General features: G+C 38.0%; 2 protein-coding genes across 3 annotated transcripts in view; one reads left to right on the forward strand and one right to left on the reverse strand.

Annotated features, from left to right (window-relative positions):
• LOC111331398 (diacylglycerol lipase-beta) overlaps positions 1 to 15,469 on the reverse strand; it is a 27,359-nt gene extending 11,890 nt beyond the window's left edge. The window contains exons 1-6 of one of the 2 annotated variants that reach the window (XM_088745523.1): positions 15,167 to 15,469; positions 7,081 to 7,273; positions 4,431 to 5,024; positions 4,151 to 4,295; positions 3,007 to 3,078; positions 2,359 to 2,483 (exon numbers count right to left, since the gene is read on the reverse strand). In XM_088745523.1, coding sequence (XP_088601649.1) covers positions 2,359 to 2,483; positions 3,007 to 3,078; positions 4,151 to 4,295; positions 4,431 to 5,023 — 935 coding nt within the window. In that variant the 5' untranslated portion in view covers position 5,024; positions 7,081 to 7,273; positions 15,167 to 15,469. The remainder of the gene's footprint in view (positions 1 to 2,358; positions 2,484 to 3,006; positions 3,079 to 4,150; positions 4,296 to 4,430; positions 5,025 to 7,080; positions 7,274 to 15,166) is intronic. The other variant, XM_088745517.1, reaches the window with a different exon arrangement.
• A 152-nt stretch (positions 15,470 to 15,621) lies between these two features.
• Positions 15,622 to 25,191, forward strand: LOC111331378 (uncharacterized). Its single transcript, XM_022936485.2, has 6 exons — positions 15,622 to 15,940; positions 16,035 to 17,651; positions 18,005 to 18,161; positions 18,422 to 18,493; positions 20,400 to 20,509; positions 23,132 to 25,191. The coding sequence occupies exons 1-6, from the start codon at positions 15,783 to 15,785 to the stop codon at positions 24,228 to 24,230; spliced, it is 3,213 nt and encodes a 1,070-aa protein (XP_022792220.2). The 5' UTR covers positions 15,622 to 15,782; the 3' UTR covers positions 24,231 to 25,191.
• Positions 25,192 to 25,213: the final 22 nt, after the last annotated feature.

Here is a 25,213-nt window from a genome sequence, read left to right on the forward strand (position 1 = left end):
CCTCAGGTATACACTACCCAGGAGGGTATAGAAGAAATCAAAAGTAACCCTCAGGTAGACCCAGGTATACCTGGGGGTTACTTTTGATTTCTTCTATACCCTCTTGGGTAGTGTATACCTGAGGGTTACTTCTAATCTTTTCTTTACTCCATAAAAGTAACCCTCAGGTATACACTACCCCAGAGGGTAGAGAAAAGATTAAAAGTAACCCTCAGGTATACACTACCCAAGAGGGTAAAGAAAAGATTAAAAGTAACCCTCAGGTATACACTACCCAGGAGGGTATAGAAGAATCAAAAGTAACCCTCAGGTATACACTACCCAAGAGGGTATAGAAGAAATCAAAAGTAACCCTCTGGTAGACACTACCCAGAAGGGTATAGGAGAAATCAAAAGTAACCCTCAGGTATACACTACCCAAGAGGGTAGAGAAAAGATTAAAAGTAACCCTCAGGTATACACTACCCAAGAGGGTAGAGAAAAGATTAAAAGTAACCCTCAGGTATACACTACCCAAGAGGGTAGAGAAAAGATTAAAAGTAACCCTCAGGTATACACTACCCAAGAGGGTAGAGAAAAGATTAAAAGTAACCCTCAGGTATACACTACCCAAGAGGGTAGAGAAAAGATTAAAAGTAACCCTCAGGTATACACTACCCAAGAGGGTAGAGAAAAGATTAAAAGTAACCCTCAGGTATACACTACCCAGGAGGGTATAGAAGAAATCAAAAGTAACCCTCAGGTATACAGTACCCAGGAGAGTAAAGAAAAGATTAGAAGTAACCCTCAGGTATACACTACCCAAGAGGGTATAGAAGAAATCAAAAGTAACCCTCAGGTACACACTACCCAAGAGGGTAAAAGAAAGATTAAAAGTAACCCTCAGGTATACACTACCCAAGAGGGTAAAAAAAAGATTAAAAGTAACCCTCAGGTATACACTACCCAAGAGGGTAGAGAAAAGATTAAGAGTAACCATCAGGTATACACTACCCAGGAGGGTACAGATGGAATTAAAATTATCCCCCAGGTACATGTATACAATACCCAAACCTGGAGGAACATTCAATACTTTTTCAATAAGACTGCTGTTGGTGCAATACTCATTTAAAGAAGGAGGCAGAGACAAAGCTGGAAAAGGAGGGTAGCAAGACACATTTAAGTTATACATCCATTATTCTTTCCAAATTCCCAAATCTTGGTATCAAGCTCGGCTATACTTGAATGAATTTTTGCAATTCCCCATGATCATTCGACTGTTGGCATTTCCCGCCTAATCTGTCTGGTATTTTACAGTCAAAAGAGATTTGATTTACCGCATCAACAACAGGACTACTAATGCAGTTGTGTACTCACAAATACATCTGCTGGAAATTCTCGCCGTTTAAGTAGTGCGACTCAGAGACCAAAATTAACGAAGATGCAGCATAGTTGCCTGGTGTTGAACGAACAGCCTTGTTGGCGGGCTTGAGTGTGACACTACGTATTTGATCAGGGAATCGACAAAATGTTTCGTTATTTGAATAAGCATTCGGCCTGATCCCACATTAATTTTTCGTTAGCACACACTAAGAGCTTTTTCGGGTCGAGTGTGGATCCTGTAACTCTTGAAAGTCCAGCCCATTGATCGAAGACCTCAGCCTCCATGATGAGATCGCTCAAAGTGATTCCGATCCAAGATTCATTGTGAATTGTTAATTAAAGGTGAACCTTTAACCCATAAAATAACATCACAATGGACGGAAGGTTCCTTGCCAAGCTGTCCGTAACGCACAAGTACAACACCTGACGTCATGCATTAGACATACGAACGAAACAAGTGATCTGGATTCTAGACGCTAACACGCGTGCTATTGTTCACAAATACAACAGACATGGATAACTGAAACTTTAAATTCTCAGTAACTCCCTATTCATTATGAAGCAAGGTTACAAAATGCCAAGAAATGTATTTTTGAAAATGCAGCAATCTTTTGCCACGAATTTTAAATCACAGCTGAGGAGGCTACATGCATTTGTATCTTTTTTTCAGCATTCTTCATCGCCTCAAATCTTTTTCTCCAGTTTTTTTTTTAATATAATTATTATTCATATAATTCAAGGGCTCGTTTAATTCGTCGTGAGCTGTTGGTTTATCTTCATGGCACGTCCAGTTTTGATTAACCGCATAGACACCTACCAATTGCAAGTGTTAATTGGTTCTCTTCATTGATGACAAGAAATGATAGCGCCTCTTTAGAATACATGCTGCAAATTTTTTCTGGGGCCAAAGCTCACAATGCACTAAACACCTCACTAAAGAATATTATTTTGCATGCACTTATACCACAGATTCTAAAGGTTTACAATTTAGTGTACCTGAAACTTTTTAAGAGCTTGCAACATCCACAAGCTACATTGTTCTTCATGTAAATTGGCCAACCATAAGCAGACAGTGCATAGTTCATGTAGTATACAACATCCTTGAATAGAAGCAGTTCTTTCTAAAAGTGAAATTGTGGCAGAAGAGCAAAGCTATCAGTGAAAGAGCTCTGAAATAATTCTAAGGCAAAAGGGATGAGTCACAGTATACATGTATGTATTGCAGTCATGCTTCACAATGTCTGAAAACTGGCCTCTCACTAGCAAACTCACACAAGAAACAAGGGAATATTTTGGGGCATTATACATAATGATTGTACAAACTGAGATAAAATAAGAGGCTGAATTGAGAAGGAAATTTAAAAATTGCACTTCAACTACACGTGTAAGAATAACAAATGTGGCCCTGAAGAAAAACATTCTGTTTTCAATGTTTGTGGGTTTTGGGAAAGTTCTGCTCTATAAGAGTTACTTTTTCATTCCCACAAAAACAAGGCTTTGACTCATTTTTAGGGTGCAGATAATTTTGCCAATTTTGCTGTAAAGTGTTACAAGCATTAATTCTAATATTTCTCCTGATCCCCTGACTACAGCATTGCTCTTTTTTACAAAGTAACATACTCTTAGACAAACAAGACTCCTCACCTTGTTTTTGAGGTTCAGTGCTCTTGAGGTGTTTGTTCTTTGAAAGCGAAGTGATGACTTTTTGACACCTTTCTGCAAATCACAAGACCAATTTTAAAAAGGAGCATCAAATATGATTCATACACTGTGCTCAGTGTATCAGTGTATCATAGTCAATTAGTAATATTCGAGAGACATATGCATACAATGTAACTTTTCACAATTAAAAAACAAATCTTGTCAAAGGGTGATTGGAACAGAAAAGTTTATCAGCCAGATGGTGTCATCTACACAGAACACCAAACAACTCTTTCTTATTTACATGCAGGATGTAATGACATTTAGAAGCCTTAAAGCTAACTTACAGTATCATATGGGCTAGCTGTATTAAGTCTCTACAGAATGAATCTTCCCATCTCTTTTACAAGTCAATTATATTATCTCCCAATCTGAAATAACTTTGGGTCAAGTCCTTATCTAACATTCTGTACTGTGACAACATTTTCCAAAATGTTTCTGCTCATTGCTCATCCCAAATTAAGTCACATGCTTTATTACATTGTGGAGGCGCAGTGGCCTCATGGTTAGTGTGCTAGACTCCGGATCGAGTGCTCCGGGTTCGAGCCCCAGCCAGGACATTGTGTTGTGTTCTTAGGCAAGACACCTTACTCTCACAGTGCCTCTCTTCACCCAGGTGTATAAATGGGTACCGGCAATTTAATGCTGGGGGTAACCCTGCGATGGACTAGTATCCCATCCAGGGGGAGCAGAAATACTCCTAGTCGCTTCATGCTACAGAAACCGGAGTTAAGCACTGGCCTAATGGGCCACTAGGCTCGTAAACAGACTTTACCTTTTTTTTTATTACATTGTACACGTATCTTGCATCTTACACATACATCAGTGTAGTTTGTTAAAGAAAAACTGAATATTGTTTTCAAAGTATTCTTGAAGGTTAGGATCAGAATAGCCAGAATATTGTAGTGGAAAATGACACAAAAGGAACAATGTCCAAAACTTCAAGAAATAAAGCAATCTTTGCAGTCTCTCAATAAACAGGTGATTTATAGCAATCATTAGAGGATAAACAAATGGATATTCTGTTAACTAAGTGTAAATCTACAACATGAACAGTATATTTGTCAAACCAGTTATAGAAACACACCTGAGAATCTAGAACTTGCTGTTGCTCAATTGCCTCCATTAGGGCATAGTGTTCTTGTTGCTTCTGATACTTTCGTAGCAAAACAAGTCCAGCTGCAAAGTCTGATGGAACAACATCCAAATCTTGAAAATATTCTGCAAGTTTCCTGATATCAAAAGAGAAACACATCATGTGACAGAAGTAATCAAGTCAAATTATAAAATAAAAATTTCTTTTATTAATGTTTACAATGCAAGCTCCATAAAATAATAACTTAGGGTAAATTGATAGATTTATATACCTTCCAATAAAGGTGAAGACATTATCATCTCCTTGTCCAACTCCTGAGCAACAAAAACATCGCTTGAAGCATCCTTCCCAACGCTTTTCATATTTGCGCATGATGTGGTTACCATAGCTAACTGAAGCATCTATATCATCTCCTGTTAGCTGTGCCTCATTGAAATTAACCCACATTTTCCCGGCAGAGTCAAATATACAATATATAATAATAATAACCGTAAATAAAAACAGCCAGTTGAAAATGACAACTGCTCTTGAAATGTATATCTCATGAGTCAATTCACATGTTGTACCATCAAGAAATATCCATTTTATTCCTATCGACAGCCATAAGACTTCCAAGATAGCAAGGACAAGACGAACATAAAGAAGTTGTGGTATTAGATTTCGTGGCTCAGTGTCCATTATGGACCCCTTTCCACTCATCCAAGCAACAGAAAATTCCATAATATTTGTTGCAAAAAGAATGGCTAAGTAGCCTCCCATAAAATAATCTAGCGTCTGTTCACAAATATGCTTGTCTTCTTGGTCAGCTTGGTGCAGGTGATAAAACCCATGATAGATACCAACAGCTATTGACAATATGATCATCCTGAAAATAAGGTAAAAGAAAGTTTACCAGATATCTACAGGCAGCCAAATTCAATTTCTCAACAATAAATGAGAATTGGAACTGGTGGGTGTTAATCATGCATGCACAAGGAAGGTTTCCATGGAAACCCTGAAAGCTACAACCACCAAAGACAAGTTACACTGCACTATGTAGCTCAGGTAATTCATACTGTAACCAGAGGGAAGATGGACAAAATGACCTTACTCACAGGCCAGCTTAAAGCAAGTAAAATAATGTACAGCTAAAGGGCTTTTTCTCTCTATCTTTGGTTTTCACATGATGTCATCAAAATCATAAAAATAAGAAATTATCAAAATAATGCTTTTGAGATTTAAGTTACTTATTAGAAGAGCTGAAGACTTATTTTTTAAAAATTTTCAGTTTAATAGGGTTTTTCATCTTGTGATAAAGAAAGGTTTGATTTCTAAGCGTTAGTGTGACACAATATTCTAATGATGTCTGAGAATGCTGTCATGTAGATTAAAAAAAGTAACTTATCCACTGAGATTTGGCAGTCTGAACAGTTCTTGTATACAAGTAGTCCTATAGATGTTTGTGAGCCCTCCATCAGCAGAAGACTACAGGCTTTTTATAGTAAAATTCTATGACATAAAATTATGTTTGTGTTAGCTCAGAGGGAAACAAACTTGGCATCTCCATACTTGGCATCTCCTTATAAATTTGGGCAAAACATTTGTGCGAATATCTCTCACATGAAACATCACACGGACCCAAATGTTCACAAGACTGTCTGAACATTCAACTTCTTTTATCTCTTTGATTCTTGACTCAACTTGTTGAATGATTTTGATGATGATGTTACAGTGAAGACCAACAATACATACAAATGACCAACCAAAAATGTCATAAGTTAACCAACATGCAACCATTAATTTGCTGAGAGTTTATTGACCTGAACCAAACAAAAAAGTAAGTAAGGGAAGGTCTTACTAATTTCAATCACATTTTTTTCCCTTAACAACAATAAATGTGTTTATATTCAAAATTATATTGTTATTGACATGTAAAAAATATAAAATTGTAGACTCCATTGTAAATAGATTTTAGCACTTAATAAAGAGGCCCAAAATACTTGTAATCACGAACAATTGTAATTCAGTTCCCCTAGCTGTTATATTTTTGGTCCCTATGGTGAATTGAACACAATTTTTGTACTCTAAATTTGCAGCAAATGTCACCAACTTGGCAACCAGTGAAGGAAACTGTTATTTCATTATTACTTTGCATTTATGGTCCAAAAATAAATTTATTTGTTCATTGACATTTGATATAAATTAATCCTAACTCCTGATTAAAGAAAACAAAAATGCCCAAGCAAATTTTGAAAAGCAATGATTTCAAGCATTAGCCCTCTGTCAAAGCATTTTGTGCAACATACATAGAGCTTCCTTTTATGCCCTTAAAAAAAAAAAAAAAAAAAAAAGATTGGTTGGGAACCATTCTCAATAGAGATTTCATTGTCTCAAACCACAACCCTCTCATTCTCACATGTACATGTATATCTGTTGTGAACATATTGTAAATGTCAACATCAACTTATCCTGGAAATTACTATGTGACAAAGAATCCTGAGGATCAAAAGTTAATTATGTGTCAACTAAGTGAAACATGAAGCATTGTATCAAGCAGACACTCACTAGATTCAAGCTAAGTCTTATCAAGACAGGTTATCCATTTGGTACAAAGTTCTTCGTGAAGTCTGGTCTGCTATGAGGGGCCGTAAGGGGGTTTCAAGTGAAACGTGATTGGACTAATTTATTTTCTGTGATCCGTTATCTAAAAGTTTTAAAATTCGTGAACCGTGAATGATATGATTGTCGTGATATGTGAAACAGAGAAATAATTTTCTGATACCCGTGATAACAAACACGAAAATGACCCTTTTTCCGTGAACGGCTACGAAGACCCCACAAAGGAACTCTCCAGGAGATTGCCGTGTCTGTTTTCTTCAGCCTGCGTGGCCAAACAATAGGGTTTCGCATGACCCGTTGATTAAAAAATAAAGCTGATCTACCTTTGACACCAACGATCCGGTCTTCAGATTATTCATTGTCTGATGTCGTCTTCATTTCTCACGACCCACAATGTCAAAGAGCAAAGTCAGCGAAGAGCTGTTTCGTGTTTTAGAAGGGGTTGTCTACTTCGTTGGTCCCAAATCTCCTGGATCTTTCAGTTTTCTTGGGGGAAAGGAAAGGATCAGAATTCCCCTGAAAAGAGAACATAATGCCCTTGACGCCCTGAAAAGGCATATTGTTGAACACGCGGGCCTCAAGGCCGAAGCTGAGAAGTGGGGAATAGGGTCATCTATTGATCTTAAGCTGTGCAGACTAGCCAAAGGCGCAGAAGGCAGTAAAACTTTCTCAATCAATACACAAGCGCAGTGGAACATGAAAAGGCCACTTTTTGTTGATTCTGCAGTTTTACAAGGTTAGTGTTTTCATCATGAAAATTTGATAAGAGATCATACTTTATGACACGTGTTACTTGAAAGTCACGTGTGAAAGGTATCTGATATCCATACTTTCATGTTAATATTTTTAATTCGTATTAATTTCTTACATCTCTTAGGGCCTGTTTACATGGAGATAGGGTGACCCCCTTAGGAGAGTCACCCTTGTAGAAGGAGCAAAAGATAGCCCCCCTTTATATGCAAAGTCTTGTCCCCAGGGCTATCGCAATTATTGAATTTGGCACCGAGGGAGATAACTGCGCGGTCACTAAGTACAAAACAACCAAAATGGCGGACAAACGAAGTATTTTGGCGGTAAATTAAATTTTCCTTGCGCTTGCCTCTTTGACTGCGGTTTTTCAGTGCTGCGGGTTCTTGCTGTCGTATCCCCTAATAGAAAAACGCCGACAAGAGTGAATGGCGCTACAGGTAGCCGCCCAGTACAATGTTGCAATGCGACGAATGAGGCATGTACGAAGGAGAGTCATTTTGTCGCCGAGGGAGAATTTGGCGGAATCCTGGTCACACAGAGCAGTGGCGATGGACGCTTTTTGTTTTCCCTGTGAATTCTTTGATTTTTCACGTGGCAAACCTTCTTCCATATCTTTCCAGGTCGAGCGGCTTTCTATGGTACTCTCGTCGACCACTAATTCATGATCATCTATGTCTTTTTACGAAATGTTGACACTGTTGTCCTCCAACTGTTTTGAACTCTGTTCAAACAATTTGGCCACCACAGAACGGTGAAAATATTCCTTGGGCTTATATGCACACAAAGCCATTAAAGAGTTTTGCGGCAATCTGACAGTAAACTGAACCCACAAAAGTTGACCCTTCTAGGAGGGTGACCCTACCTCAAGTGTTTACATGCCAAAAAGTTGGCCTTCGCGGGAGGGTTACCCCACCAAGCAGATAGGGTGACCCTACCTCTCATGTAAATCAAGCCGGAAAATACAATAGGCAAGGGTTACCCTTCTAAGAGGGTGCCCCTTCTAGAAGGGTCACCCTATCTCCATGTAAACAGGCCCTTACAATACTAGAAGTCTAGAAAAGTTTTATTCAGTCCCCCCTACATATTTTATTTGAAGTTTGCTTAAGAATCGACAATTTTCTCAGAAATTATACAGAAAGTGAGTCAATGATGAGAGCCGTGATTTCGGTTAGGGTCGTTAGAGACGATATTCAACACACCTCCTGAGACAGTTCTAGATGATCCTTGATTGCTCGCTTTGCAAAAAGGGCGTGTTGACAATAATGAGAAGGCCTGAGAATAAGAACAACCTAGGAAGACTAGGAAGAGAATATTCGGACAGATTTTTTTCGTGATTAACGCAACTTAAATTTAATTTTTATGGACTACGAAAGAGACTGGAGTGGGGTTTGAAACTGCCAAGAAAAAATGACACCAATATAAATGTCAAAGTAGATAGGCAAAAGATAAAAAGGACGTAGTCAAAAGATTATTATTTGATTAATTAATTTTATTGTCATTATTTTCTTTCAGTCAATGTTCTTAAAAAGGAAATCGTCTTTTCGAAAGATGGAGTCGATGATGATAACGATGATTATTTAAATCATCTTTAATGTATTTAGTGAATTAGCCATTCAATGTGTTTGTAGCTCTGGCAAGTATGTTCGATAGCACATCGGTCAATGAATTTACTATAAGGTGTGGTCGTTGCCAGAAGTTAAAGATTGTACCAACGGACAGGACTCCGTAGACTAAAGCTCGATACTTTAAAAAAAGTACGTAAAATGTTGAGCATTAACCTTCAAGCTTTTCTGCAGAAACATATTTATTTAAAGCTTCGGAAGTTTCACTTTGAAGTATCATCATCAATTTTACTTTAAAAGAAAACCACTGGAGAAGGCCATCCAGAGAACTTCTGTATTGTCAAAGAATAAAGCAGGTGTTTAAAATTCATTGTTTTCTTAAAAAAAGTAAAGATCACTGGAGGTCATATTTTTGTTGCTGCCTTACAGAACACTTTAATACACCTTGTCAAAACCGTCGAAACGAGGAAGATAATGCCAAGAAACACAATGCAACAATAGCTGGAATGAAAAGAAATATGGAAGCCTTCTTGAAGAGGAGTGGAAGCCACGGAGGAGATCAAGAAAGTCAAAGTGATGGAAGTGTAATGTGAAATGTCGGTTCACCTAAAGGAATATCAGCGGGAAATGACAGTGATCGTGATTTAGAGTTTAATACAACATGTAAGAGTCTTTCACATTATTTGTAAGATTGTGATATTATACTAACCAATCTGTCACCATCAGCCTAAGTGAAACATTTCTTTTACTTTTTTTGTGTTAAAGACCCTCTGATCTATTTACTTCTCGATGTAGTAGTAGTTGTAGTTCATTTATTTGTTTAAGCTGGTTGATTAATTGGCAGCTGTAATAGCTGATGTGGACCTGCTGTCGTAACCCACCCATCCCACCCCAGGGGAGGACATCCATCGCACAGTAATCTCGTGTGTGGGAAATTAACGTCTCCTGCCCCAACCCTGCAGGAGACGGGACCTCCATTTATTTGTCCCTATCTGAGAAGACTAGAATATCTAATCATTTCTTGATGTTATAGAAAGGTAGCAAATTCTTCTCAATTATTTTACGACCTTGAGTGTTGGTCCGGCCAGGGCTCGAACCCTTGACCTCCCGCACTACAGTCCAGCGCACTATCCACTGAGCTAACCGGGAGGCGGTCTTTTGCAAAACGGCGTATTTAGTTGTTGTTACACCGATAGTCGCAAGACAAGATGAATCCACATTTATAATATCAGTTCTAATTGCTAACTTTCAAGATTGAATGATAATATCAGTTATTAAAACTTTTAAGACTTCAGTAGTCAAGTGGATCGTGTATTTTTTTATACTACCTTGCAATTACAGATTTCAAGACAATTGCCCTGAGGCAGCAGCGTCTGCAAACGAGTTTGGAGACGTGGCACAGTGTGACAGTGACAGAGAGATTGAAGAATTCAACGAGAGACTGAAATCTTAAGCGACTGCCTGTCTGCTGTAGAGCAAAGCTGTGAAACCGAATCTGACATTACCAATCACAACACAATCACAAGTGGAGCACTTTCTGAAATACATTAAAACGACTGTCAACAATATTATATATATAGGGTAAGGCGACAAGTCTTTCTCATGTGTAAGTTTATTTTCTGTGAACCGTGAAACTCGAAAATTATCGTGTTTCGTGATTTGCGTTTTTTTCATTGCCGTGAACTGTGTGCGTGACCCCCCCCTTACGGCCCCTCTGCTATGGTGAAATTGATGCAGAGTGAACTTTGTTTTATTGGCTATTATTTTTATGAAATCAACTGTGTTGAGCTTCTATTCAATGGACATGATAGGTTCTCTGTTGGCAATTTGTCAATTTAAAAGGTAATTTGTTTGCAAATATAGTTGGAAACAGAGTACATGTCAGTGGGTTTGGTTATAGCAGTTTTTAATCCATTACCTCTGACTTATTTACAAGGTAAGTCAAACAGGGCATGTTTTCAAAAAATGTTCAATGTTTATAAAATGTAATACATCTGAAGCATTTAACCTACTGGGGTGTCTGCTCCTTGAAACAGGGTTATTCAACAGTAAATATCAGAGGATAAAAACAATAATGAACATGGTGTCTGCTATTAAAGGGTGGTTTCAGTGTTCTCAAGAAACACTAGCAGCCACTAGCATTTACAATGGCTAGTCATTTCTAAGAGGACTGGCTAGAGTCAAAGAACAAAACAGTTAAATATCGGTTTTGATCAGAAATAAAATAAAACTTTCCCTTTTATTTTGTATACCCCCTACAGGATCCATTCAACCCAGAAAGAATACAACAATCAATTGGAAAATAGATGCTTGTTGATGTCGATGCTTGTTTTCCCTCATTACTGTAAATGTTAAATTGTTTTGTAAGGCTGGCTGAAGAAAAAAAATATGGAGAACACTACACTTTATACAAATTGAACAGGAACTAATAATTAGCCAAATCTTACAAAATCTAACTCTTATGTTGGTAACAGGGTTTCAGAATTTTATATTTGAATGCATATGATGGTGTATGTTATGAAATGTACACTTGCCATGCACAGTCTGTGTTTTCTGTTTACATCTGCATGACTAAACTGTGTAAACATGTCATTTAGCAAAATATTGCACTGGGTGTAAACTACAATCTGCATGGAAAATAATGACAAACTTGTCACTGCTCTGCCACAGATTTGAGTTGGACCAATGTAAATTTGCTTTGCAAATGTAAACAGACAGCTTTACAAAGCAGGATGTTCACAACAAAGACGTATCACTAATGGCATGACCGTATGCTTCTCCTTCTGTTCACCACAATTCACATTTTAGCATTCATTCTCTGTTTCTTTTTTTCCCCTTGAACACAGTGCTTTCACAGGTTAAGACTGTATGACACAGGAATTATACATACATACTAGTTATACATTATTTTAACTATTTTGCTACAGTGTGTGACAATCAAGGCTGTGCTCTAAGAAAAATTGAAGGGACCCCAGTGCTCTGAAACTGTGAAGTCCAGGGTACCCAGCATATGCTCTATGAAAAAACTAAGATTCCTGAGTCGCCCAAGAGCAAAAGTAAGGCACCATGGACCACCGGGCGCTGTTAGACCACAGCCCTGAACAATGTAAGCAAAATTTCCTCCAAATATAAGTTAACAGTAAAGTAAGACAACCATACACTGTGTATCAATTTCAGTCAAGTCAGAGTCAGTCCAAAATTTCTGCCTTGGTTTTTTTCTTTCATGGTACACATCATTCACTCTTAATTCTATCTTTAATGTTTGTCACATTAAAACACATGCCACAAAGCATTTTGGGGAACTAATTTGAAAGAAATGAATCATTCTGTCAATGAATTTGTTGTTGAACCAAACAATATGGTTTTTCTGATGATAATTCATCAGTCACTTAACAAAAGATAACATCAAGTGAAAATGAATTATTTTTCATACATTTTTTTTACACTAACATGGCAGAAATTGTTTAAATTCAAATAAAAAAAAAATAGCATGCTTGGGTAGAGAGACTTGGCTAGGTGCTTCCAAAAAAACATTTAGGCCAAAACTGCAATCTACATGTAGGCACGTTCTACCAGAAGCCCTTTAATCGTTTAGAATTGCAGCATCTCTTTGTGGTAAATGATTAATAAGGACATTGAGCAATAACTCCACAGCAAATTAATAAGCATGTTTTCAGGAAGAACAGAAACTATTTAAAAGCTTATGATTCCACTGCACAATGCTGAATGGTATCAGAATCTTATGATGTGACGCGAAATAATTCTTTTAGTCAGTTTATAAAGGTCAGAAAAAAGTAAGCATGATTTAGGCCAATTAAACCAAAAACTTCTTTCACCATGACCTTCCTTTGTGTGGTTAGTGATGACATTATCAACATTTTTCTTCACATTAACATGAGAATGATGAGCTTTGTGACATCTTTTTTGAGAAATATTACAAAATTATAGGAGAAAAACATCAGAATTGGATCAGACAAAAAATGTTCCAACAACTATGTGACCAGAATTTCTACTAAAATGCAAATCTAGAGGAAGGAATTAAGTTGTGGGGAATTTCTTTATCAACAACATCTCATTGAATAATTCACTGCAAAGGATGATCATCGATCTTTTCCATATATGGAAAAAATTTAAAAGGAACTCTTCAATGTTCAAATCACAAGTCTTTCTAAATCAATTAAGCTGGTTCCAAGTTCAATGAGGACAAAGATTAGGTTAAGCCTGATTTTTTTTAACAAAACAAACTGCTGAAGTATTTACAATCAAAGCTTAAGTAAACTGATAAGAAATTTCAAGTTTAATACAAATGAATCAAATGAGACAGTGTTTAAGGTTTGCAATTGCTATATGGTTTTAAACATAGTGTTTACAGAGCCAAGCAATTGCCCTAGTACAAATTTCAATTGCCCCTCAGCCACTTGTTATGAATATTTCCAAACATTTATAAACAAGATGCCAGTGGAAAGAAACGGTGTGGGATATCTGCTACCAAGCTGATAAAACAGTTGGTCGGATATCCAAGTTTGAAAACAATACAGTTTAATCTTTAGTAAAGCCAGTCCGCTTGATATCAAACCCACAAGCCACAAAAAAAACAGATGGCAACAAAAAAATTAACACACATGTCATCCATATCATCTGTTTTCCAAACACAATCAATTCCACTGGCTGAAAACACTCTAAAAATGTAAAATAAAGCTATTCCCTAAATATAGAAGTCCATCAAAGCATAATAATCCACTAATTATCTATCCTTTAAAAAGATAGATACCTGAATACATTAATGTTATTAAGAATCTAAAACTAATAACTTCAGAAAACCACAAGTTTGGAACTTGTTCAAACATTTGACAAGGCAAATTTTCAATTGAAAATTGCAAATTATCCCACATATGAGGTACTTAATTTAGAACATCAACCAATTCTATTTTTCTCAACTCTGTCTATTCTGGGATTGCTGGAAAATTCTAAACACTAGTGACAATATCCAGATCCAACAAGAAGTAGATTAGACATTGCTTAGTTTCTCAAATGATAAATTAAATATAAGCAGAAGATTGATTCTGTGGCTTGATGAAAATGCACTGAGCCGGGTTGCAGGATATGCAGTTATATCTAGCAACTAAAACAGAACTGCACGAGGACAACAATCGCACTATGGAAAAATAAAATCAAAAGTAATCGTAGCATTTTGTTGTTTTGCACAAATAACGAAGTTTTGAATATCGGCATGTGATACAGTATAAGAATATCAGATTGAATTTTTCTTCTGACTGCATAAACGTCTTTATTCAATTTGCCATCGTGATATTAGAAAGTGAAAAAAAAGTGTAAATGTAAGATACTTTATAACCAGACTACAACACCATACTAGACCTGTAGGGCCGATACGCTCGTGTCACATAAAAAAACGATGCACGCAATCGTTTCTCTCAACCAGCGCTCAATTATTTCAAGCTAGATTAAATGTCATAAATACCGATGCACCAAATTTTACACTAGCAACTTACTGTAGCTTTGAAGGGAAGATGTGAATCCCTATTTGATACCTGAAGCTAAGCTCGAAGATTCTACACCTTCCAGGACAAGATGTCGACACGTACATAAGCCCACTCGAAATGTTGAAAGAACATTCCGAAACTCGAGAATTTAATTATCACTAACAGCCGTAGACAGAAAATAACACCGATCAACGGCTAAATAGAATAATCTGCTGTGTAAACATACATCTTTCGCTGTAGTTACGGAAGCATGAAATTGAATAGCAACAGAACAATAGCGGACTTCCTGAATAAACTGAGGTTTGCGGAGTACAGATGCCTCTTCCAATTACTGGTAGGTAAGCTCCGAAAAGATGGGTGCAATATCTAATCCGCCATACGGACAATTTTAGCCGTGATATAAATAATGACATCGTTTATAACGCGATTATACGTATACAGCATGTCCCGTGAGGTTAAATAGTTGCAAAATTCAATGAAGTACCTGTACGTCAAAAATTTTGTGTCGAACGGAACATATACAATAAACATATGCATACAAGCACACTTCCAAGATAACATGCCATTAAAACGTGAAACTGAACACTTGTCCTTACCATATTCCTCTAAGAACGAGAGCAATTCCAAACGGAATAACAAAATCATCGCTTGCGACCATCCAGCGACGCCTAAACACAACAATTCCCGGCATGTTTTGATGAAAAGAGGAAGCATCCACGTGAATGTTTCCGCTTTGAAGGGCTTCCCTACAAAAGTTTTTGACAAAGAACTTTCCTATGAATTAAACTGTACTTATCCCTTGGAACACTAGCGTAGGTTCTGTAAAAATCACAATAGAAGTGCTTTCTTTTGGGCGAGTCAAGCCATCAACAATTCTTTGAAGGAAGTCTCCTTAAATACGCACAGGGGACCATCAATTTTGTATTTGCATAAGTTTGCGCATGACTTAGAACTAATTCATGATCGCTGGCGCAAAATTTGAAAAACGGAATATGATTGGTTAATGATAATTTACGGTAAAATTCAAACTTGAGTTCTCGAGCGCATTTCATCGGGAATTGTTTTTACTATTTTTTCTTTGAAACAAAAAGGATTGACTATGTTAATGGCTTAAAGGTAGATTGAGGATTATAGTCATTTAAAGTAGTTACTTCATGAAGAAAATCTACTCTGAATTTCCTGTATGAAAGTGTGAACAACTCGGTGAAATTCATGATGGCGGTCCTCAATAACCCGACCAAAGAAATGGCACTGGGGTTTTCTTTACATAAACGAGCTCAAGAAGCGATAGGAAAGTTCCAACAAGAAATCGAGGATGACTTTAAGTATCTTAATGAGATTCTATCGGAAGCCAAGCAGCACTTTGGACGGTAAGATTTTCTCTCGAGTTTCACTTTTTTAAAATCACCAATTTTTAATTTGTGCATCTTTTGTTTATAACGTGCTTCTGTTCTGTGATCTTAGGCGAGACAGTTATATTCTTCTTCCAAAGACGCCATCAATGAAAAGAAAGCGACAGGAGAGTGATGAAGAACATAGTAGCGATGATGCTGCATCGAAAACGGCAAGAGAAACAAAAACCCATAAGACCCAAGGATACGCTTCGCCGCTGACGGTTATCAACGAAAACGAACTACCGGACTGTAATACAGTGAACGAGGAATGTTATCAAAAGGATACAAAAAGAACGACAAGAGCAACCAGGGCTAATTCACGAGCAACACAACAACAACCAAAGAGAGGATATGGAAAAAAGAATCTCCCAGATGTAGGAAGTGCCTCTAAAGAGAAAACTCCGGGTTTATCTTCCATGGACGAAAAGCCGAGACGAACCACAAGAAATTCTAAAAAGACGAATTCACAATTGACCAGAGTAACAGAAGAAAACTCGATCTGCTCATCATCAAGTAATGAAGTCAAAGACTTGCCTAGAGGAACCACTAGAGGTTCAAGACGGAAACAGCTGGTGGAAAATGCTGATGTGTCATCATCAGAAGAATTACCAGGGAAACCTGTAATAAAGAATTCTATGTCAAGTATAGATGTCAACCCAAAGGATTTTGAGGATCTTACACCCTTGGAAATTGTTCAACAAAAAACTTTATCACCTTTTAAGGAATCACAAGCAAGGCAAAGCACAGTAAATTCAGAAAAGAAAGATGAATGGACAGATAGTGCTGATACAGAGACTGTTCGTGTTCCAGAAACCCCACATTCCATTCCTATCAAAGCCAAGACACCAACTGCATCTCCCAAGATTTTCAAAACGTCCATCAATGTAGTCCTACAATCACCAGTATTAGGCACTCCAAATGGTGATGAGGTGATAATGTCATCAAGTCTCTGTCATGAGAAAAGTCCAAATTCTTGTGCCTCAAAAGAACTTGGGTCGCAGAAAGTTATATCGAAGGAAACTCAAGTTCCTGACGAAGAACCTCTCAATAATAGTGACACACATGAACAATCACCCAGAAAGACACATGTTTCATGCCAAGAGTCTATTGAAACCTGTACTGCTGAAAATAAAGATGATGGGGAAACTGGAGTGAAAAATTTGTCTAATGATGAAAACCACCTTAAATCTGAGAATGCAAAAGTTGATTTATCTAAAGAAGTTGTCACAAAGGAAACTACAGAACCCAATAATGTGGAAAAAACTGTAGAGAGAAGTAGAGGAAGAAGCAGTGGATGGCGAAGAAAGAGCAAAAGATTAAGCAACTACAGATCTCCTTCAAGTAGACGACTATCTATCAAACAGAAAGTTACCAAATCAAAAGTACTTGGAAGGAAGAGTCTTGTCAAAAGTTCAGTGAAACTGAAGTTAACACACTCAAAGCTAATGCCAGAATTGAAGATACACAGTGCTGACAAGCAAACCAATGGTGAAAATCTAGAATCTAACCTGGAAGATGTCAAAGTGCGTCTGTTTAGCAGCTCTGAAGACAAGGCTGAAGGCCCAGTGCAAAAGATTGCAGAGAAACCCTTAGAGGATGAATTGGAGGAGGTTTTTCATGACTGCAGAGGATCTGAAAATGAAGACATTGGTAAGACAGATGATAAGAACTACACAGAAGCAATAAGGTTTGTACCTTTATAGACATTTTTCATGTTATGTTTATCAGTGAAATGATAAAATATTGACTACTTGGCTTACTACTAAGGGGTTTTTTTTTTGTATTTTCTTGTACTAAGGGGTTTGTTATTATTATTATTATTATTATTATTATTATTATTATTATGGCTTTTATTATTTTGGAAAGTGCAACTGTATGGGTGAAAAACTGAGGACTACTTTTGTATCTCTGCTGTCATGAGATGTGCTTGTATGATTACATTGCTCCTAACAGTTGACCAATAACATGTTAAAGGTAACATTGGAAGCTCCATTGTCAAATTTTTGATTTGTGTATTTTTTTAATTTGCCACTTTTGCAGTGAACTTTCACCCATTGTGAAAAATGTCAATTCCTCTGCGATTGTTGTGCATGAAAGTGATGGAAGCAGTGGTGAGGAATTTGCACCCAACTCAAAGGAGATGTCAGAAGATCCAACAACACCCCCTCCACAAGAGCCTTTGAACCCTTCACATAAGGTAAATCTGCTCTATTAGAATATCAACAAAAATTAAATTCAACTTGAAAACTGTTGTTGATGGTGGGCTAAAATGCATTATGCTTGTTGAAACTCCAAGGTGTCCTTGTTGCTGAAAGGCAAAGTATTATACACTGTACAAATGACTCTACAGTGTGCATGCTGCAAAACACTAAGGCATTTGTCACATGTACAGTTGTACCTTAGGTTGCAAAGTTGCTTAATTACTTTAAAAAAATGCAACATTTTTTTTCTCATCAGGCTAAAGCAAATAATATAGCTGTTGTCCATTCATTTATCAGAAGAAACACGCCTAAGAAGGTTGACCCAGAGGTACATATCACATACATGTATTTTATCTACTCTTCACCTTCAGAGTCTCCAATGCAATAACCCACAAAGATGGTCTATAAGAAAATGTGAAACTTTATACTTTCCTAACCCCTTTGCACCCTAACATCAGTATCCGTATTCTCCATACTGTCCTCTATACATTTTCTAAGGTGCTGCCAAGGAGAACTTGTTAAACCAGGGCTCCTGCTCTCCTTGAAAGTCCTTGAATTTAATTTTTTGTTTTCAAGAACTTGAAAACCCTTGAATTTACACTCAGGTCCTTGAAAATTTCCGAAAAGTCCTTCAAAACAAGTGCAGATGAATCAAAGTCAGAGTTTTCTTTTGTTTTTGGTGTTGAAAGTGTAAGTTTTTAGCACAAATCACGAAACGAGTTTTCTTTTCAGATCCCATGTCTGATTATGATGTTTGACACATGGTTTTTATATATTTTGTACCTGATTGGTGCATTTGAAAATAACCTTGGTTACCAAGCACGTGATCACTCTGATGTGTATGCTTGAAGCCACGCTTGCTGGACTATTATCCATTTTACAATAAAGTGCAATGTTTTTTTATTGCTATTAGCTCATATTTATGCCTCTTCTCCCTTATAAATTATATGAACAACCCAGATATGCTGCCTTGCCTGAGCTATGTTTACTGGGAAAAATTATAACCAATCAACAATTGGAGTAAATGGCTATGGGCAAAATCCCATGGCCGCATTTATTTAAAATTACTGTTCAATCAAATCCTTGATACAAAGTTTGGCCCAGTAAAGGTGAGGGCTCTGAAAACGCCAAAAATACAATCTAATGATCTGAAAAAGGGGAGTGGCTGGGACAAGGGGAGGAGGAGGGATGAAAAACCACGTCTTTAACCACCATCAAGATGGAACGTAGTGACGCTCACATGGGAGCCTGTTCACTTGGCAAGCACAAGTATCCTAAAGGGTATTGGGTATAATCCAAATAAATGCCACCCCAAGTCCCAGGCCCCCCAAAGAAATAAAAAGTACACAATGGGGAGAAGTATAAAAATTCTATTTGCAAGCAAATATTTCCTTTAATGTAAAAGGCCCTTGAATTTGTGGGCCAAGATCCTTGAAAATGACATACAAAGTCCTAGAAAGTCCTTGAATTGGGTTCCTGAAAAAGTGGACGAACCCAGTTAAACAATCAAGAGCTTCTCTAGTCAGTGATAACTTTATTCTCATGACCTTAGTGTGTGATTCCAGGGTGATGCTGCAAGGAGAAATTAGATGCGGGTCACTCTTAAAGGGTTGCATAACTTACGGCTTACAAGTTGCAAATCCAGTGGAATTCAAAGTGTAGTGAACAGGGTGTTCCCTAGAGTGTTAAACAGATTATCTCATCAGGAGATCAGAAAATTCCCTGGCTGTTTCACAAATTTCCCTCCTTATTTTTCTCTGGGTGAATTATTTTTAATCAGGCATGAAGAATATCCACCTTTTACTTTACATGGTTCTCCAGCTACGTGTACATCTACTGCTATTCTCCGTGAAAACCCTATATGTAATTTTCGTCAGTTACAGTTCAGGCCAAAATTTATAGTTTCCTCAAACAGGTTGCTGACTAAGACTTGCAGATTTTGAATACGGCAGTGATTCGATTCAACACTCTCCTTCCAATTAGCGCCCATATCAAAGCTTTGTTTTGCACGTTCTGCGGTTTCTTAAAAAAAAAAGATAAATAAGTGTCCTGTCCCTGATAAATACCGTCTTTTGAATAAGAGTCAACTTACATGTAAGCAAATAAGTGTCTGGGCGCCAAATCGAATCACTGTGGTAACTGAGAAGAAATTTTCTTGAGCCAGTGTTACTCAGTATTATTTTAACCGTAATGATCTAGTGGGTGACCATATGGCATATATTTTATGATTGCAGGAAAAGAAAAAACAACTACGCAATGCATTGAAAGAAAAAGAAGAAAAAGAAAAAGAAAGGCGAGAACAACTTGAGATTCAACGACAGAGAGGAATCGAGGAACGGAAGAGGTGAAAATTATGATATCAAGGCTAGAAATAGACTTAACCAGTTATTCCAGGAAATCAGATTTTCTTTATCAGCAAAATAACTTCTGTTGTACACTTAAGTACGTGTAGCAAAACACAAGTCACTCTTCAATCCGACATTAAGAACAAACTGGATTTCAGTTTGTTCCCCTGAGTCATACAGTCACTTAGGTCTCACTTATTTTGCATACAGGGTTGTCACAAATGGAGTGAGAGTTTTTTAATGGTCTGTTTTTATGTGAATAAGTTAATTTGGTATTAGGGAGAGTGACGGAGGAATTTATGGTAGTAATAGTTTTTTAAAGCATTGCACATAGTTTTCATCTGCATGTTCACCTGAATGCGTTTCTAAGTTAGTGTTTCTTCACAAACCATAACGTACAGTGTAGCTACTGTGATATTTACCTTGTCCGTCCATTTTTTAATCGACAAAGTTGAAATGGTAAATTGGCCACCGTAATGATTACAAAAGCTGACGTTTCGAGCGTTAGCCCTTCGTCGGAGCGAATAGAGGAATTGTGGGTTGTGTGTGCTTTTAAAGGCAGAAAATGGAGCTACGTTATTGGTGGGTGCATGGCAACGAGAAAAACATGAATTAGTGGAATGAAAAGCGTTCATTGATCCCTGTGGGATTTAGACTGCCGGTTTGAAAGATGAGCTTTTGTTCAAGATTTTTACGGCTTTCCGTGCCACCTAAGTGCAAGGAAAGACCGCAGATTGCCATATGTTGCTTGGAATGATTAGGTAAATTAAAATGTCTAGCGACTGGTTTCGATGTGTCCTTGTCATTCCTTTCCACGTCTCGAAGGTGTTCTCGGAATCGGTCACCTAGTCTTCTGCCTGTTTCGCCGATGTATATCTTTTTGCAATAAGTGCAAGTTATGCAATAGATTAGATTAGCGGAGGTGCACGTGAAGTGATCGGTGATCTTAATGGATCGTTTAGGTCCCAATATTTTATCAGTGTTGTGAATGAAAGGACACGTTTTGCATCGTGCACGAGCGCATTTAAAAGTGCCTGGTTGCTCATTAGTCTGAAAAGAACTTCTGACCAAAAAATTGCCTAAGTTTTTGTCGCGTTTGAATGAAATGAGCGGAGGCTGCGAAAAGATAGTGCCTGTCTCTGGATCGTTTTGAAGTAATTTAAAGTCTTTAAGAATGATGGATTTAACTGAGTGGTTGTGAGGGTGAAACGTGAGAGTGAATGGAATGCGGTCGGAATCTTCCTTATGCGACGTTTGTAGTGCTGAATGTCGATCAATAAGTTGAGCGCGGTGGTAACCCGCTTGAACGACGGAAACAGGGTAACCACGTTTATCGAAGAACTGGCACATTGACTCTGATTTGTGGTGAAAATCAGAGTCATTACTACATAAACGACGAAGTCTTAGAAACTGAGAAAAAGGAATGGAATTCTTAACGTGAGATGGATGAGAAGACGAATATAACAAGTAATTATGCGAGTCTGTAGGTTTGTAATATACACTAGTGCATAAACCGTTACCTTCAATTGAAACTTTGACGTCTAAGAAGGATAAAGAATTGTCAGAAATTTCCCAAGTATATTTCAGAGCCGGGTGAAAAGAATTGACTGCAGTTATGAATTGAGTGAGCTCCTCTCTGGTAGAGGAGGTAGCGCCGATACAGTCGTCGATGTAGCGACCGTAGAGTTCAGGTTTGGACCCGTTGTATTGGCTGAAAAATTGATGTTGGACAAAACCTACAAAAAGATTCGCATAGCTAGGTCCCATTTTGGTGCCCATGGCTACACCATTGGTTTGTTTGAAGAAGTTGTTTCCGAATGAAAAACAATTGAGTGTGAGCACTAGTTCGGCTAAGCGTAGTAGTGTTTCAGATTTAGGTTCCTTAACAGTACGTTGATCAAAAAAATGTTTAAGGGCCAGAAGGCCTTCGCCATTAGGAATGACAGTGTAAAGAGACGTAATGTCCATGGTGAAAAGAAGTTTGTTTTGGCCAAGGAAATTAAAGTCTTGAAAAATTTGAAGAGCGTGTTGGTGCACTTCACGTGCACCTCCGCTAATCTAATCTATTGCATAACTTGCACTTATTGCAAAAAGATATACATCGGCGAAACAGGCAGAAGACTAGGTGACCGATTCCGAGAACACCTTCGAGACGTGGAAAGGAATGACAAGGACACATCGAAACCAGTCGCTAGACATTTTAATTTACCTAATCATTCTAAGCAACATATGGCAATCTGCGGTCTTTCCTTGCACTTAGGTGGCACGGAAAGCCGTAAAAATCTTGAACAAAAGCTCATCTTTCAAACCAGCAGTCTAAATCCCACAGGGATCAATGAACGCTTTTCATTCCACTAATTCATGTTTTTCTCGTTGCCATGCACCCACCAATAACGTAGCTCCATTTTCTGCCTTTAAAAGCACACACAACCCACAATTCCTCTATTCGCTCCGACGAAGGGCTAACGCTCGAAACGTCAGCTTTTGTAATCATTACGGTGGCCAATTTACCATTTCAACTTTGTTGATATATCCAAATTATTTCGTTACTCCCACCGACGCAGCCCCAAACAGTTTCTTTCGAAACTATCAGCCTTTATTCATTTTTTTTATCGTTTTAGGAAAAGAGAAGAAAGAGCCAAAAAAGCCGCGGAACAGCGAGTGGCGAAACTTCACGCGTTGGAAGAGAAAAAGCGTCAAGCTCAAGGTCAACGGCAGATCCTGATGGAAAAAGCCAAGAAACTCAAGGAAAAGGAGGAGGAGGACAAGAAAAAACAGCGAATACAGAAAAGAGCCGAGATAGAGGAAAGAAAAAAACAAGAAGAGGCTGTTAGACAGCAGAAAATAAAGGAACAGGAAGAGGATGAAAAACGACAGCGTGAGATGCTTCAGAAAAAACAAGAATTTGAAGAACAGGAGAGGCAACGAAGGATCGTTGAAGCCAAACGTCATCAAGAACATAGGGAAAAGGAGCTGGAGAGAGAGCGAGAGTTAGAGAAACAAAAGAAGCTTAAGGCTATTGAAGAGAAAGAGAAGCGGCTTCGCGAAAAAGAAGAAAAAGAAAGAAAGGCACGAGAGGAAAAGCTGAGGATTGAACGCGAGAAAAAGGCACAAGAAGATAAAGAGAGGGAGGAAAGGGAGAGAGCGAGAATTGCACAACTTATCCGCGAGAAGGAAGAACACGCGCGACGAGAGAGAGAACAGCGCGCCAAGGAAGAGAAAGAGCGCCAGGAGAAAGAGAAGAAGTTGAAAGAAGAACGAGAAGCAGCCTTACGCGAGAAGAAACGCCAGGAACAGATGGAAAGAGAAAGAGTGCGTGTTCTCGAGGAACGTAAACTCGCCGAAGAAAATAAAAAATTGAATTCCAGCACGACCTGCAACTCCTACGTGATGACCCCGCCTCAAGTTAAGGCGCGAAAACCGGCTTCATCGGAGAATTACGACATTGCTGATCTACAGAGTGATGAGTCAACCGACGATGAAGACAATCCGAGGAAGAGGATACCGTCGTGGGCGCGGCCAGCCGCACTGAAAGCCGCCATTTTTCACCAGGAGTATTCTAACATAGATGTAAACAGTATCTTCGACGATGTTCCGAAGCCGAATTTAGAAGATATTTTTAAGCATGCCACAAAGAAGAAACGGTTCAATCAACGTACAAGTTCGGCAATGTGGGACTCGCCCCCGCTGAGACAAGCCAAGAAAGGTACATATGTTTAGAAATGAGAAAGGAGATACCTGTACAATGGACCATTTGACTTTTTTTTTTCGAGGCATTGTGTTCGTTTTAGTTTAACCTTTGAAGTGTATTCTACTATCACAACTGAGATAACAGCTTACGAGTACTAGTGATACATGTATATTTTTAGCAGTCACAGCTCGTAGATCTCACTCGATTTTTGCAGAATGTTTTTAATGCTCTCATTTTCAGCCTAAAGGTGCCAATACGTACATACGGTATTCAGTAGTTTTGCGTAGATTCGGATGTACATTTACACGCCAAATGGGGTACCCACTGTATGCTACATTTCCGGATCGTATTCGTTCCAAGTTTAATTCATGCAAAGTCTTTTCGAAAAGTTTTAGTAATAGGTGGAAGAGAATAAGTGTAATTTTAGTTTGAAAAAGTGGATTAAACCTGTCTTAAAATAGAGGGGCGTCGAAATTTTTTAATCATCCACGCTTACAGCGTAATCCTCTCCCTTGCCAATCTCTAAGTTCAAAATCTGGCAGTTATTGAGTAGCTAGTGAGACGCATTAAGGAAACTTGTTTAAGAAAACTTGCAAGAGTAAGCGCGGACTAAGGATTTCGCGTTCATCGTTTATCCCATGTGATCAAGCAGTAAGCAGGTGAAAGCAAAGGCTGACCTCTCTGACGTTCAGAAGAGGTCTAGGAACCTTGACCAATTTAAATTGGATGGATTATCTAGGAATTACCGTTGTAGATTAGAAAATAACGACTGAGGGGCAATAATTTGTTTTCAGGATGTGATTTTGAAACGATTTAGGCTTACTGTTGTATATAGCTGTTTTTTACTGATCCACGTTTCGCATGTGACACATTTCATATTCGAATAAAATCAGTTGTACCGGACTTAGCGGAGATTTTATTGATCTCATTGTAAGTCACACACAAGTGTATGCAGATCACTCCACTTACGCAATAAAGGACTGGAAATGTGCTGACTTCTGAAATAACTCTT

The sequence above is a fragment of the Stylophora pistillata genome, chromosome 1, assembly GCF_964205215.1.
Source record: "Stylophora pistillata chromosome 1, jaStyPist1.2, whole genome shotgun sequence".
Taxonomy (NCBI): domain Eukaryota; kingdom Metazoa; phylum Cnidaria; class Anthozoa; order Scleractinia; family Pocilloporidae; genus Stylophora; species Stylophora pistillata.